The sequence below is a fragment of the Mesitornis unicolor genome, unplaced genomic scaffold (genome assembly GCF_000695765.1).
Source record: "Mesitornis unicolor isolate BGI_N332 unplaced genomic scaffold, ASM69576v1 scaffold27090, whole genome shotgun sequence".
NCBI lineage: Eukaryota > Metazoa > Chordata > Aves > Mesitornithiformes > Mesitornithidae > Mesitornis > Mesitornis unicolor.
Genome location: NW_010159386.1, coordinates 26057 through 41139, shown reverse-complemented (window position 1 = coordinate 41139; position 15083 = coordinate 26057). Strand labels below are relative to the sequence as shown.

The following is a 15083-nucleotide window of genomic DNA, read 5'->3' as shown; positions in this document are numbered from 1 at the left end:
AAGAGTGTTTGTTCACAATGCTGTTAAAAGCAGGTCCACTGCACCCAAAAAGGGCACCCAAAAATGCAGCATAAAAAAATTAATAGAGTTTAAAAGATCTTGTTATAGTTCAGAAATTGGTTTGCTTCCAAAAAAATAGAGCAAGACACTTTATCTGTAGCAATACACAACAGAATAAATAAACTGCTTCTCTGTTTCTGGCCAAATTTTAAAAAAGCCAAAAAAAAAATAAAACCAGGTACAAATCTTTCTAAAAACATCTACTTTTATATTATGGTCTTTTGAATGATTTGTTCACTTGATATTCACAGCAAAACCAGTGCTGATCAATACCTCACTTGGGATTGAACTAGATCTCCAACACAGGTGCCCAGGTGGGATCCAGTCACACTTTTAGCTGCTAGCTAAAGAATGCTCAGTATAGGCTTAGTTCAGGTGTGTTCATAATAGTGACATCTGTCTCTCTGGGAGCCAAGGATTAGACAGAACAATTCCAAGTTAAAAGCACACTCATTAGGTATACGAAGGCCAAAGTTAACATCTCACTTGAGTCCCAGCAGCAAAGCTCCCTAAGGTTCCCCAATTGCTTAGTAAATGACAACTTGCCATTTCAGCTGCAGGGAAGACAGCACAACGGACACCGAAGAAGCTGCCATTGCAGCTGATCCCATCCATGGCTGAAGCACGAGGCCAGCAGGCATGAACACACCTAGAAAAAAGTGCACCCACATCAGCCAGAGCAGCCTGTCCCAATACAGACATTTCTGTCTCTGCATATCACAGAACAGATCAGCAGTTCTACAACATGGCTTGCTGAGACATCCATCAATACATATTTACTCACTTATTTTTAAATATGTCCCTTCCATTGCAAGGGATGACCTTTGCACCAATTCAGCTACAAAACTGCAGCCACAAGGTAAGACTATTTGTCCCTTTCAGCTATTCTGCACACATGAAAGAAAGCAAAAGCAAGAGAAAGACAAGGCAATAGTACAAGCAATAGTACAGGAGGGAAAAGTTACTCATCAAGAAAAAGAGGAATGCATGTAAGTTTTAAGGAGGAATTTGGAGCATAAGAATATGTCTGACAGAAGCAGAGACAATGCAAGTAGTATGAAGTAGGAGAGAAAATATGTGATTCAGGGTGAATAAAAAGGAGAGCACCCAGAAGTGGGATAGTATTTCTAATTAGAGCTGGGTTGGTATATACAGAAACTAATCCCCAGGTATTGCTATGTGACATAAGAGCATGGTTTTCATTTTATCTTGTAAGAATTTATTCCTAAGAGTTTAAAATTTGGGGAACAAAGATTTTTTCTACAACATGAAAACAAAAGAAGGTATTTATTTTGGCCTTCTTCTGCCAAGTTTTAAATACTCTAGAAGCCCCTCTTTGGTTCCTTGAGCAGAAAATCTTGTGAGAGGCACCACAGAGCTCAACTGTGCAGCTGTCTCCGATAAGCTGAGCTCTGGCAGTCACATACCTGCTGCTATGGGTATTCCAAGCAGATTATAAATTAAGGCAAGAATCAGATTTATTCGTATCCTTCGGACTGTTCTCTTTGATAAGTGAATACTGGCAACTACATCCAGCAAGTCATTCTGCAAGACAGAAGAGCACTGACAGTTTTCCACATGCAGTCTTCAGAATACCAAACTAAAATGAGGAGTGTCAGTGATAAAAGAGGACAGGTCAAAATCATAGTACTCACTCGAATAAGAACAACATCTGCTGCTTCAATGGCAACATCGGTACCCGTTCCAATTGCAATTCCAACGTCAGCCCTGGCTAGTGCAGGGGAATCATTGACTCCATCACCAACCATCGCAACTTTCCTCTTCCCATTTTGGAGCTCCTGGACCTTTGCAACCTTGTGAGAAGGAAGAACCTCAGCAAAGACTTTTTTGATCCCAACCTACATAAAAAGAAAGAAACAAATCCAGTCGATGATATGCTTCATGCTGAAAGGAAGAGCCATTTGCTGTTCTGCGTGAAGGGCAAAGAAAGGAAGATCAACCAAACTAATTCCAGTGGAGGCAAGCTACACAGAAAGATGAAGAGCAACGTGCCTTTGGCATGACAAACTGACTGATTACTGCCCCTTCCGTCTTTACTCCCTCCATCTTTACTGCAGAAACGTTGGCAAATGATGCTCTGCCCTTACAAGTCATGGCCCACAAGGGTTCTGAATCTCTGCAGCCCTGACAATAAAGTTTTGGTGGTTAAAAGAGCCAGTTTTCAGCTAATCATGCTGCTTCATGCACCAAATAAGGTTTCAGTGAAATGCAACACAGAATTCATGTATGATCAGGCAGTTACATGGGGGAAACACAGAAATGCCAAGTACACGCAAGTCTCAGGGAGACTATGAAAATAAAGCAGATGGCTGGCTAAATGCTTGTACCTCATTTCAACTAATACGGAGTTGCAACCAATGGCTTTAATGCTGTAGTTGAAAATCAGATGGGTGTACTAAAGAGGGCTGGGATAATGACCCTGGTTTTGCTGCCTCACCAGGCAGAGATCAGTTTTTCTCTACAGAAGGCAGAAGATCACCTTTATCCTTCAAAAAAGTAATATTTAAAAGAGTTTTTACAACTGACTTACCTTTTTTCCATTGGAAAGGAAGTGAGTGCCAAAAATTCAATGAAAATGTAGTTTGGCATAGACTAAGCTTGTTTTGAAACTTCACCTGCATGCCTGGAACCATGAATCTAAGCTTGTTTCTGAAAGACTTCATCTCTAACAAAGAAAGTTGGGAAGGGGAAAGCACTTTATCACAACTAAATACAAAAGCAAAAGCATGAAATGGAATAGGAGAAGGATGAAAGGACCACACCGAGAAACAAAACAGAGCTCAGAACATAAGAGAATGTGCATACCTCAGCACTGGTTGAGTTAGCTGTGTGGTGGGATACCTTAGGAACGCAAGGTGACAAACAGTAGATTAGAAGCAGACTGATGCAAAGGGAGAGAGGGAAATGAAGATGGAGAGGGTGGAAATGTAGCAAGTAGAGCAGAGTGAGACTTTGGCTTTGTCTTTGGAGCAACATTTATAGTTTGAGATCAAGGTAATCTCATATAAACCCAACCTCTTTTAGACTGATATGCTTCATAACAATAATTCTTATTGTTACTACTACTGTGTTACCCTTAAAGGTAATGGCAAAACTACACTTCCCTTATTGTCAACAGGGCTAGACCTTAAGGGAACTTTCCTTCGTCACTAACCAAACACAACTGCCCTTCAATGAAGGGAAGCAGGAGGCTTCAGTTCAGCAACGGACTAATTACTGCAAGAATCACAGAATCACAGAATATTAGGAGTTGGAAGGGACCTCGAAAGATCATCCAGTCCAATCTCCCTTCCAGAGCAGGATCACCTAAACTAGGTCACACAGGAACGCATCCATGCGGGTTTTGAATGTCTCCAGAGAAGGAGACTCCACAACCTCTCTGGGCAGCCTGTTCAGTGCTCTGGCACCCTCACAGTAAACAAGTTTTTCCTTATGTTCAGGTTGAACCTCCTATGCTCCAGCTTGCTCCCATTGCCCCTTGTCTTATCATCTGACATCAGAGAGAAGAGCCTGGCTCCTTCCTCCTGACACTCGCCCTTTACAAATTTATAAACATGAATGAGGTCACCCCTCAGTCTCCTCTTCTCCAAGCTAAAGGAACCCTGCACCTCTGGAGAAGTACTGACTGCTTGTCTTTGGTGGGATCTCAATACAGCCACTGGCCTTTACTATGCCACAGGACCTGATTTTCAGTCCAATTCTAGAAAAGTTAGCCTTCACCTCATGTATCCGGGGAAATTCTGAGTTCCTGCTCCAAATTCACTGGAGTAAGCAGAATTTTAGAATCTCATAATGGACTTTTTTGAAATGCAAAGAAGCAGATACCTGAGTAGCAATGGCTTTTGCAGTTTTTCTGTTATCCCCTGTTATCAGCACCACATCTATTCCCATGTTTTTCAGTGTGTGCACAGCAAGGGCTGCCTCCTGCTTGACAGTGTCTGCTATTGCAATCATTCCACACAACACACCTGCAAAAAGAAATGTCTGCTGTTAGGGTGGGAAAGCTGTGGGGGAAAAAATGGCAGCCAGAGATGAGAACTTCCTCTCCATCAAACCACGGCAGCTTGTGAAATAATACATGGGCAATATTGACACGCATAATTCTGAACAACTGTCTACAGTTTTCTAAGTTATTATCTCTCTTAACACACACGCACACTTTTCTCATTTATCAGTTTCAGTTCTAACATGAATAACTTTGATATTTAGGGACCAGGAAGAAGGGGAGAATATCAGGGTACCTTTTAAATATGCCTCACGTCTATGTTTTATGGTACAGACAAATACAACAGTGGGCCAGAGAAAGTTTTGGTATTTGTGTCCAGGTCAGATGTTGAAGCCACTCCTCCGGGAGGAAGCATATAGAGTATCTAGTTTTACGTCCTCTAATCTTTCAGGGTTGGATCTGTATCATAATTGCTTTCATACAGAAGTGCATGTAAGAAAGTAATTCCAACACATTGACTCAAAGATGCATTCGAGTTTCCTTCACATGACCCACAAAAATCTCACATTGGTTTATCATTGCATGTTACCTTTCAGAAGTAAGGAGTTAAGTAGGTATTGCACTCCTGTATCTGTATTTGCTATAACTAGCAGTAGTAGGAACCACAGCTGTACATCAGAGCCCCTGTTTCCATGTTAAGAGCACTTGATTTTGCTGGACTGCTGATGAAGCCCAGGCTGAGACATGCAAATGCCTCTCAAAACGGCTCTGTAGGAGCACCAAGAATATTTATTCAGTAATTGAATCAGAGGCCTTATTTCAAGATCACAGATGCACTGGCAATCTATCACCCATACAGCAATTTCTTATATTAAGGTACCGTCTGGGATTTCTTTCTTTGTAGCACAAAACGGAACCCCTCTGGCAAAACTCATTTAATCTAATCTATTATATTTGAATGATATAATGCACCATCATGTTTGTTCATGAAATGTTGAATGTTGTTTGAAATCAGTGATGCAATAGGTTGGCCTGTCATCATTAAGTGATGTAAATTTAGGATGGGACATGACATTGCACTATCACTGTTTTTCTGAACAACAGCCCTAGACAACAGGAGATTCAGAAATTAATACTTAACAACTATCCAATAAAATCTTATAAACACTGTTCTGAGGTGAAAGCTTCTTTTAAGAACACCTTGATACTTTGCAGTTCACAAGCAGTTTTGCAGTAAAAGATTAGTACTTTCTTGACACTAAATCACTGATCAATTGCTTCAGAGTTTGTTTTTATCCTTTCCATGGTAGGATCAATTGCTATATATTAAGCCACCCCAAAGAACAGCAGTTACCATCTATAGCCACTAGTATGGCAGTCTGTCCTTTCATTTCATGGTCTGTCATTGCATCATTTACATCATTTGCAATATGCAAGCCATTGCGTCGCATCCACTCACGATTTCCAATCAACACCAAGTAGGTATGAGAAGATGATGGACCTTTGTGCACAGACAAAAAGAAAAACGAGCAATTAAAAATAGTGAACACAAGCCAGAGATGTTTGAGGATGACAATGTCAGGCTGCATTAGCTATAGGAAGATATTCTGAAGAGATTTTCCTTTTTTTTTTTTTAATGTGGTCCAGACTGGCAATGGTCACACTCAGGACACAAACAGAATTAGTCTTGTTGAAGTGCTGCTGTCGTGGCCAAACACAAATGCATAGGCACTACCTGAAGAAAGCCTCATAAAACTTTTTTCCTTTAAGACTCAATCTGTGCTTGTCTATACACAGAACTGCATTATGAACTTAATGGAAGTATTTAGCTGTATTTGCCTTTGCCAGTTGGCATTGTTTTTCTGGATAAGTACAGTATGCACATTTCATAAATGCCTTACTGCTTTGTTCTCACAACTAATGACTTCATTCAAATATAAAGGTTATTTCTGGCAAGAAAAAGGTAGTTTTGTTCTAACAAACAATAAAGCACTATGTAGAGCACCTCATTATGAATTCAGTCCAACTTCATCAGAGCCGTATGAAGCAGGTGAGAAAATACTACATTAACACCACTCACAAATGGCATGGTTCTGATGATTAAAGTTCTTATTCTATTTAATTCTTCTAATAGCTTTCTAAAAAAGGTCAGGAGAGAGCCACAGCCTTCTGAAGAGAACTGATGAGCTTCTTAAGGAAGGCTTTAAGTACTTTTTCTTTCTCTTCTACACTACAAAAGAGCAAAGTGGCTTCCACAGAGCCAGAAACAAAACCAATGTATTTGCCAAATTAAAAGTATCAGGCACTGAAACTTGGTTTGCAGACATAACATGCTCTATTGTGCATCTGCTGAATAGATTCTTTTTAAAATTAAGTGCCTTGAGAGATGTATGAACAGAAAAGTCCAAGTTAATATAGAACTAAAGGGTAGGATACAAAATAACAGTAAGATAACGTATTAAAGGTAACTGCTCTAAATGGGAAGATGATGCTAACTGGCAAATTTTGCTCTCTGCTGGACCATTCTTCTATCCACAAGGAACATGGCTGGGCATGTCTTATTGCCTATGTATTGTATGAACTTTCCAAGTACCCATCACTGTAACATTCAAAATTTAGGTTTCTGAATTGCAGAGACATCGAAAGTAGAGCAGAGAGCTTCCATTTTTGTTAAGGTGCATTTTTATCTCTCGTATTCTTTGCCTCCTCCTGCCATAAATCCACATTTCTGTTGTTCCTAATCTGGTACAATTGTTTTACAGTGGTTGGCACTGTTGATTCATTATCCCTCATGTGGCAACTGGCAGTCACTGCGCAAGCAGACGTACCTTGCGATTCTGAGAGTGTGATCAGCGCGTTATCTCCCAGAGGAGCATTGCTGTCCCCACTTCTCTTAGCGTCCAGCTTATTGAGACCCTCATCAGCCGTGCCCAGGACAGCCTCAACACCTCCAACTTTGCAGCTGATGCCACAGCCCGGGACTGCCTGGAAGTTGGTGCAGTATCCCAGGCTCTGAGTGCCAAGCTCCTGCAGACATAACAAGAGTTCATCACCAGTCTGTGCTGCCCATGTAGGGTACAGATATTAGATAACTCCTGCCAAAAAGAGGCCTCATTTCTCCTTTTGACAACGACTGACTGATGGGAAAGCAACATGGAGTATCAGTAGCACAGAACTAAAAATAAGGATGTTCTGGATGTGCTGTGGTTTACACTTCTAGAAAGGGTCAGGCACACAGATCACATCCAGGTCTCAGCCCTAGCACCAGCAAACCATAAAAGACAGCTTTTTGTGGTAGCTCAAGAATGAAGCGGTTACAGTGGTGGCTCATGACTAAACTAGAACTAAAGAGAAATACTACAGCAATAAGCCATACTGACCTTCTGCAAAGATGGAACTTCTAATTAACCTCACAGCCAACTGGTGTGGGGGATCAGGCCTCTTATGAATATATATATGAAAAAGTACAGTGAAAAACTGTATCTAATTCCTGGAATAATCTGGCTGGATGATAAGGAAAGTGGGTCTTTCTGCTGAGTTAGACAGAGAAACCAGTGAGTACCTTCAAGACGAGCAAAGGGATTACCAGGACACTATGAGTTACAAAAAGAATGGAGAAAATACACATTTATAAACAAGCTATTCTGGGTTATCTCTGGAAGTTGGAATTACATGTACCTTTCAGTGACCTTCTTACAACACAGGCATAAGGCTGGTGGTAAGAATATTAAGACACAGTATAGCATTGCAATTCATATAAGTCATGAACCAGTAATAACTGGTGCATGGATGACTACAGAAGTGTCAGGGAACTAAGAGAAAATTGAAAAAATAAAATGTAAAATATGAGAGAGGCAGCTGAATCATTACTCATACTCCCTTCTTCCTTCTAAATTTACAATACATGTTAACTTCTAAATGTTACCACTAAAAGATCTAAATAATAAGTTTGATATATTCCTTCCAATGTTTTTTTCCATAAATCAACCAGTGACTTTCCTTAGCAGAAAGACATTATTTATTTAAATGAGGCTTCCTATTTTGGTTACTATTTGTGCTTTCATTCTTCCTGAAACATAGGAGGAACACATACAATATATAAATTACCTTTGAGGATTTGCAAAATTTGAGTAATCTATTAATTCATTTGTGAAATTCATAAATATCACAGTTTAATATTCAGATTTTAAAGCTTTTTGCCTAATCTATTCAGATAAGCAAGTGACTCATAGCAGTGACTACAGAGTCAGGTAACATATGAAATGTCACCACTCACATTTGCTTCACAATGCTATTTTAAGCATAAGTATTCCTCCTGCACATATTCCACAATCCTTATTTTCCCGCTAGTTCAGCAAAAACTTTGTAAGATCTTGCTTGAGAACTTTACAGCATTACCAGAAAAGCAAAGCTTAGAATATGCCTTCCAGTATCGTTCAGACTAAGATGCACAATCACAAAATCTGCCAGCTTTCCAGCCTGTTACTTTCCAGGCAGGTCTGTATCTCTGGGACTTCCTCATTTAATACAAGATTGCTGTATTTGCGCAGATCCCTTCAGGCCTTAGATGAAACAGAAAGACTAAGTACCTCTTTGCAATATTTAGTGACCGCCACTCCCAAAGGATGCTCGCTGCTGGCTTCTGCAGTGCCAACCACTGCCAGCACCTTCTTCAGAGGCAGCACAGCTGTGTCTCCCAGCAAAAGCACCCTCATGACTTTAGGAACTCCACAGGTGATGGTCCCAGTTTTATCAAACATCACAGTCTTGATCTGCAAGAAATAAACCAGAGTTACTGCCTAAGCCCTGGGAGCATAGGGATATGCATATGCTTTAGGCACAGAAGTACAAGCAAGACATTAATAATCAGTCGACTATATCCAGATCAAGACAGAATACACCTACAAAAGTAGGGAATCCTGTATGTACCTTGAACTATCTGTACAGTAGGTGTTCTCATGCTTTCTTATTCATTCCCCATACAGTGATTTCACTGGAGCTGCATCATCATCCTGTACCTATATCAGGATCTCAGACAATAGAGTCACTGTGGGACTTGTATTGTCCTTTGTGTGTGTGTGTGTATGTATTCACATGCAGGATTCACGTAATGGCACCTTAATGACTTTTATCACAAGGTATATGATGCAAGGAGGGCTTTTGTGAATGCCATTCTAAACAATTAACAATAGTACTGAGGAAAGAGGACTCAGGAAGACTTTCGGTGATAGAACAGGTGAAGAGTGCAAGAACCTGCAACAAGTTCCAGAAACAACAACCTAACCAAAACCAACTTCATGCCTTTCACCAAATTCAGTAATCTTAGCCAGCCCAATGAGTCTTGAGGAACTGGGAATAAACCAAAAAACCACAGCCCCATATGCACTGAAACCCAAAGCTAATGCCAATTCTAATCCTGAAAATAGACACAGCACAGAGAAACGAACCAAAAAAACTCAACAAAGTAGGCACCGTTTCCATTCCCAGCTATTCCAACCCACCAACCTTGCAGAATCCAACAGATCACTTAATTTTCCAAGCCATGACCCTAGCCTTGTTTAGATTCAAATGGTAAAAAGTCCTGAAACTAATTAGCAGTCATATTTTCTTTTCTTTTTTTTTTTTCCCCCCCAGTCCTGGAAAAACTTCTGGTTTATGTTTTATAATGTCCTGTAAGAACAAGAATTATCAGTCTGATTAACTTATTCTTACCATGCTTTTCACTTATAATATCCTGTGTATGTCTAATCCAGTCTACCATAACATATTAAACTCATATTCTTTTCACTGTCTGTGGACATGTCAAACCTTCTCCTCCTTCAATCTTGTCCTTCTCTTTTCACCAGTTTTCTGCCTTTGAAGGACTATTTTTGCCTCTCTTCCATCCTTTTTCTATACACTAAAACAACTTTGAATCATTTTGTTTTTCTCTTACATCCTACATTTTAAACTACTGATCATGGACAACACACATTTCACAACAGCCCTCTTGAAGAAAGAAGGAGAACACTGGATTATTGGGCTCTTTTGCAGAAGAGGCAAAGAGAGCACAAAAGTGACCTTTGAAGTAACATAAAAGATTAGCAGCCTCATTGGCTTAAGACTGAGGGAACTGTTGGCCCTCAACACTTTGCTGTGACTGCTTTGAAGAAGGTCAGATCTCTCTTCTTTACCTTAATGAGCAGCAACCAATAGAAAAGCACAAAACCAAAAAACCCCAACATTCTGCAGTCTTTCTCTGGATCAACAGGACTTCCTGCGAAATTATATTTCATGTAGCAGCAGCTGGGTAAGCTACAAAAGTACAGAATGAACTCTTAACCTTGTGTGCCATTTCCAGGGGTTTTCCGCCTTTGATGAGAATACCGTTCTGTGCAGCAACTCCTGTGCCCACCATCACAGCTGTGGGGGTAGCCAACCCTAAAGAACAGGGGCATGCGATGCTCAGCACAGTGATTGAGGTTTGAAATGCAAACCTCAGTATTAGTTCAGCTTTGGAAACATGCTTGTTCTGATTCTGGAAAAAGAAAAGAGGGGGCGGGGCGGGGGTGGGGAGGAAGAGATGTATGATTGCTGATAGAAGATAACACAGATGTACAATCAATGATAGTAATTTCAAAAAAACACATATACCTGGAAAACTCCAGTATAGGAAAGCAATCTATTATTTTTACTGTAATGGTAGAGAAATATCAATGTTATGACTTGTTTATGGCAGTATTTTCTGCATTTTTTGCTACTCAAGCACACATACGCTTGACTCTGCTCTCAGGCTCCCAGATGACAATATAACTTGCTGGCATTTCCTTTATATTTTATCAAAGAAGAACTATTTCCAGGCACACAGCTCCCCAGTTGCTGAGCATAGCAAATACACATCCTAAAGATAACAGAAGCTCATCTTCTTTCTAAAGCCAAACCCACTATCTGCCATCAGGCACAAGGATGTTAAAAAAAATTTCAGGCATGATAGGAATGGCTCTGCTCCTTGCAATGCAGCTACAGATTATCTTTAGTCCAGAAAGACTGCCAATAATTTCAGTTTGTAGGAACTCCATGCAGAACTAAGGGGTAAATGCAAAGGCATATTTATACCTACAAGTAGATTTTAATTAGTGTAATTATCTGCTCTGTGCAGAAAACACCACATTGTACAAAAGTGTTTTCCAGGCTGCAACATAAAACCCTTCACACAGAAGGTGTGTTAATTACATGGGAAGATATCGTGACACCAAAATCCAGCTCTTAATGAAATTACTTACAGGAAAATATTTCTGAATAACATCGAAATCTATAAAACCAATTGTGATCCATACTATCAATGTCACTGTTGAAATGCTGATGATAAATGGAACAAAATATCCGCTAAACTTATCTGCCAGTTGCTGTATGGGTGCCTATAGAAAAGAAAAACAGGTATTTGCATTTTTATTATTAAAGCACATAAATATGTAGAGTTCATGAAAATACCTAACACTCTTTATCTGATTCGTTTTTGAAGTCTGGAAAAACACAGTTTTCTGAACAAGTAAATATATGAAAATATAGAATCTTTTTCTTATTTAATTAAAATCTGTGAATAAAAATTATTTTTCTATTATTTTTACCTTTGACATTTGAGCTTCTTCCACCAATTTCACAATTTGTGCCAGGGTGGTATCATTACCAACATGAGTTGCATTAACAAGAACTGAGCCATGTGCATTTATAGAACCAGCAATCACTGTACTCCCAGGCTTTTTAGTGACTGGCATTGCTTCTCCTAGAAAGAAAAGGTAAGAATAAATGAGCCAATACCCCTGCTAACTGCAAACATGGTCCATTAGCACATAGCTCATTGTATGCTAGTAAAATCAGAATGTTAAGAAATAATGACAAGAAATCACATATTGTATATCTCCATCTAGTAAAGACATGTATAAGTGGTGTCATACTTCTATAAACCTTTTTCAAGGTTTAGTTTCACAGCAAATGCAGTTTCCTTAGTCCTACCCCTCCAGTATACAATCCCTCAAAAGGACCAGAAGCAAATTGGTTGTAATTGCTAGGAATTTCTCCAATTAACACTGCATAGCCGTGGGAGTTTGAGCAATCTGTCTCCATTTCCACTGTCCTCACTTTTCAAAGACTCAAAAAGTTGTCTCTGAGCAAAGCTCCTGTTCCCACGCTGCTTCTTCAAGAATACTGGCTCTATAAAATCTTTATTTTCTTTATTTTTGGGGATAGTCATAATGACTGGTTTTCTTAAATTAAGGGTGTCTCTGTTCCCCAAGCAAAGTAAACACCTAACTAAAACAAGCAAGCCAATGACAATGTAAAGTTTTTACGTCCTTCACCTCATTTATAAGAATTGCACGAGAAAGTAAAACCTTATTATATTTACAAAATGAAATTAAAATTTCAGAAGCTGTGAACAAGTTCCATGACCCTTAATGAGCATCAAGTCAAAGAGGCTTTCTTTCCCTTTCCGTGCTCACTCGGAGATTCCTGTTGGAAGCCTGTCTGGTGCCCATGCATACACACCCCAACATCTCAGCATTTCTCTATCACCCTTTAGGAGTTATTTCTGAGAAGATACCATCTCTACAAATACATTTCAGGAAAAACTCGCACCAGATCTCTGGAATAATGACAACAATGTTTAGACTCTACCCATCCCATCAGTACATTGGTAAAAGTGACCAAACAGCTGACATTCTTCAGCTTTTTAGGGTGTGTGCAGGACACAGGATTTAGATTCAAGCTCCCAAAGGTCAGGCACAGTGTCCATTAAGACGAGAGGTTATCCAGTTGGGTCTGCTCTCTTTTCTTGTACGAAAGTGTTGTGGATTTCACTTCTTTGCATAGGTGTAAGGGAAGTTACCAGTAATGAGAGACTCATCTGCCATAGAACTGCCTTCAATGACCTTTCCATCCACTGGGAACTTTCCACCAGGAACAACCTTTACGATATCACCCCTTTGAACCAGTTCAACAGCTACCTGCTCTTCCCTGCAAAAGTCACAAGTAGAATAGACAGATTATTTACACCATCAGCTTCAAAAGAATAATAATACTTTTACTTTGACTGCATCAAGCCTAGTCTGCACACTCAGGCAGGCTGAAGAGGTTTGGGTTCATAAACGTATACCTGACGATAGAGTGGTCAGGTCCAAGAGTCACCACAGTGGCTTCTGTGGCTTGAAGAGATATGAGTTTAGCAAGAGCTTCCGAGGTCTTACTCTAAGAAACAGAGATAAATATTTAAGATATACTGAGATACATAAATGCTGATGTCTACTTAACACAATGATTTGTGAACTCTAAATGACCACATTTATATGCAACTACATATATCAGAAACATCTGACTCAAAATTCCTCTGAAGAGTTTTATTCTATTCTCATCATAAATGCACAGTATTTAGTGTGAAGATGAGTTACCTTTGCTATGTGTTCCAGCCATCTCCCAAGGGCAATGAACACAAACAACATCGGAGGAGTGTCAAAGAAAGTGACAGGGCTTTTCTCTGCCTTCTCAATTATTGCTACCATCAGGATCACACACGAATACACATAGGCAATTGTTGTCGCCAGTACAATGAGCACATCCATATTGGCCGTCCTGTGCTTCAGTGATTTGTAAGCTTGTACGTAAAAGTACCATCCACCAAGAAACTGTTGGTGTAAGCATGGACAGACTCGTATTAAGATCACAGCAGTGAAAGAAAAGAATACATAATACAATATAGCAGAATTATAAACACATAGCAGATAAGGGAAGGCATTGCTGTCCCATGCAGATTTTATATTGATATAACTTCAGCGGAGTGGTCTACACTGTCATCCTCTCACTTGACATTCCTTGTTTTCAAAACAACTCTGCCATCTAAGTATCATCTTTTTCCTCAGCAATGCAAGATAAACAAGGCACAGTAGTTGAAGGGATTTACCTATGGCTACCCAATTAATTTGCAGCTGATCAGGTATTTCTTCATTTTAAAACTACCTCCCCCACTTGGAAAACTATCTGATGCAACTTTGGTGGGAGTAAGTGCAGTGAGCAGTTACAGAATGGGTAACTTGCAGAAAAGTGCCACTTCATTCTGCACAGGTGGTACAGACAAGAGGGGACAGGTGGTACAGACAAGCGGGGACAGGTGGTACAGACAAGAGGGCAGGCCTAATTCACTAAACCTTTACAGTTTCCTGTCTTTATCACATCAGATTTCATAAATGGGAGATGAATAGAAAGCAAACCCCTAAGAATTACTGTGGACATACCTGAACGAAAGTGCACAGGACAAAGAAGAGAAGATTTAAAATAGATAATCCAGGAATGATGTTCTGTTCCAACACCATAGACCCATGGTGCTCACGATCGGGTATGAGCATATAAATCATTAGGATTAAGACAGGGATACCAAACAGTAGGCTGCACAAGAAAGATTTTCTCCACCTGAAAAGTAGAAGCTGTAAATTTCTGGTTGTCATACACCCCAGAGTAGCCAGGTCAAACAGTGTCCTTGTAGTGCAGAGCTTGGGGTATCAGTACTGTACTAACACACAGCTTTGGGATATTTGGGAAAGATTCAACACTTCAGGACAGTTTCTGTGTCTTCTACTTGTTTAACTGTATAGACTTCCATCAGTTAACAACTGAAACTAATGGAAGTAAAAGCTCTTGAATCAAATGGCAAATTGTAAAATTAAATGTGCTTTACACAAGGATAAGCTAAATTAACTGGGAAGAGCAGGAGGGAGGTGAGTTACAACAGATGATCTATACACATCCATTAGTGAGACAGAAAAGAAATACTTACTGCTGTATCTCCTTTTTATGATCCAGGTTATGTGCATTTGGAACTCTTCTAGCCACGGAAGCATGAAAGCCAATTTCCTTTTTATTGCAAGGGAAGGGAAGATGAGTTAGTTCTGATTAAACTAACCATATCACTTATAACATATTTAAATTATACTACTTTTAGAAGAAATGTCAAAAAAGGACACGGTTCCATATTTAATAAATGCCAACTTCTTATTTATTTTTAGATTCTTCCAGCATGAGAGGATATTTT

At 39.7% G+C, this 15083-nt stretch overlaps 1 protein-coding gene across 1 annotated transcript in view; it reads right to left on the bottom strand.

Moving 5' to 3' along the window:
• The window catches only part of ATP7B (ATPase, Cu++ transporting, beta polypeptide), a 29112-nt gene that overhangs the window by 1409 nt on the left and 12620 nt on the right, over window positions 1-15083 (bottom strand). The window contains exons 6-20 of the mRNA XM_010186519.1: window positions 14829-14905; window positions 14290-14464; window positions 13450-13683; window positions 13158-13249; window positions 12891-13018; window positions 11635-11789; window positions 11290-11424; window positions 10350-10544; window positions 8617-8799; window positions 6856-7054; window positions 5382-5528; window positions 3907-4049; window positions 1716-1919; window positions 1488-1605; window positions 607-709 (exon numbers count right to left, since the gene is read on the bottom strand). Of these exons, the coding sequence (XP_010184821.1) occupies window positions 607-709; window positions 1488-1605; window positions 1716-1919; window positions 3907-4049; window positions 5382-5528; window positions 6856-7054; window positions 8617-8799; window positions 10350-10544; window positions 11290-11424; window positions 11635-11789; window positions 12891-13018; window positions 13158-13249; window positions 13450-13683; window positions 14290-14464; window positions 14829-14905 (2288 nt within the window). The remainder of the gene's footprint in view (window positions 1-606; window positions 710-1487; window positions 1606-1715; window positions 1920-3906; window positions 4050-5381; window positions 5529-6855; window positions 7055-8616; window positions 8800-10349; window positions 10545-11289; window positions 11425-11634; window positions 11790-12890; window positions 13019-13157; window positions 13250-13449; window positions 13684-14289; window positions 14465-14828; window positions 14906-15083) is intronic.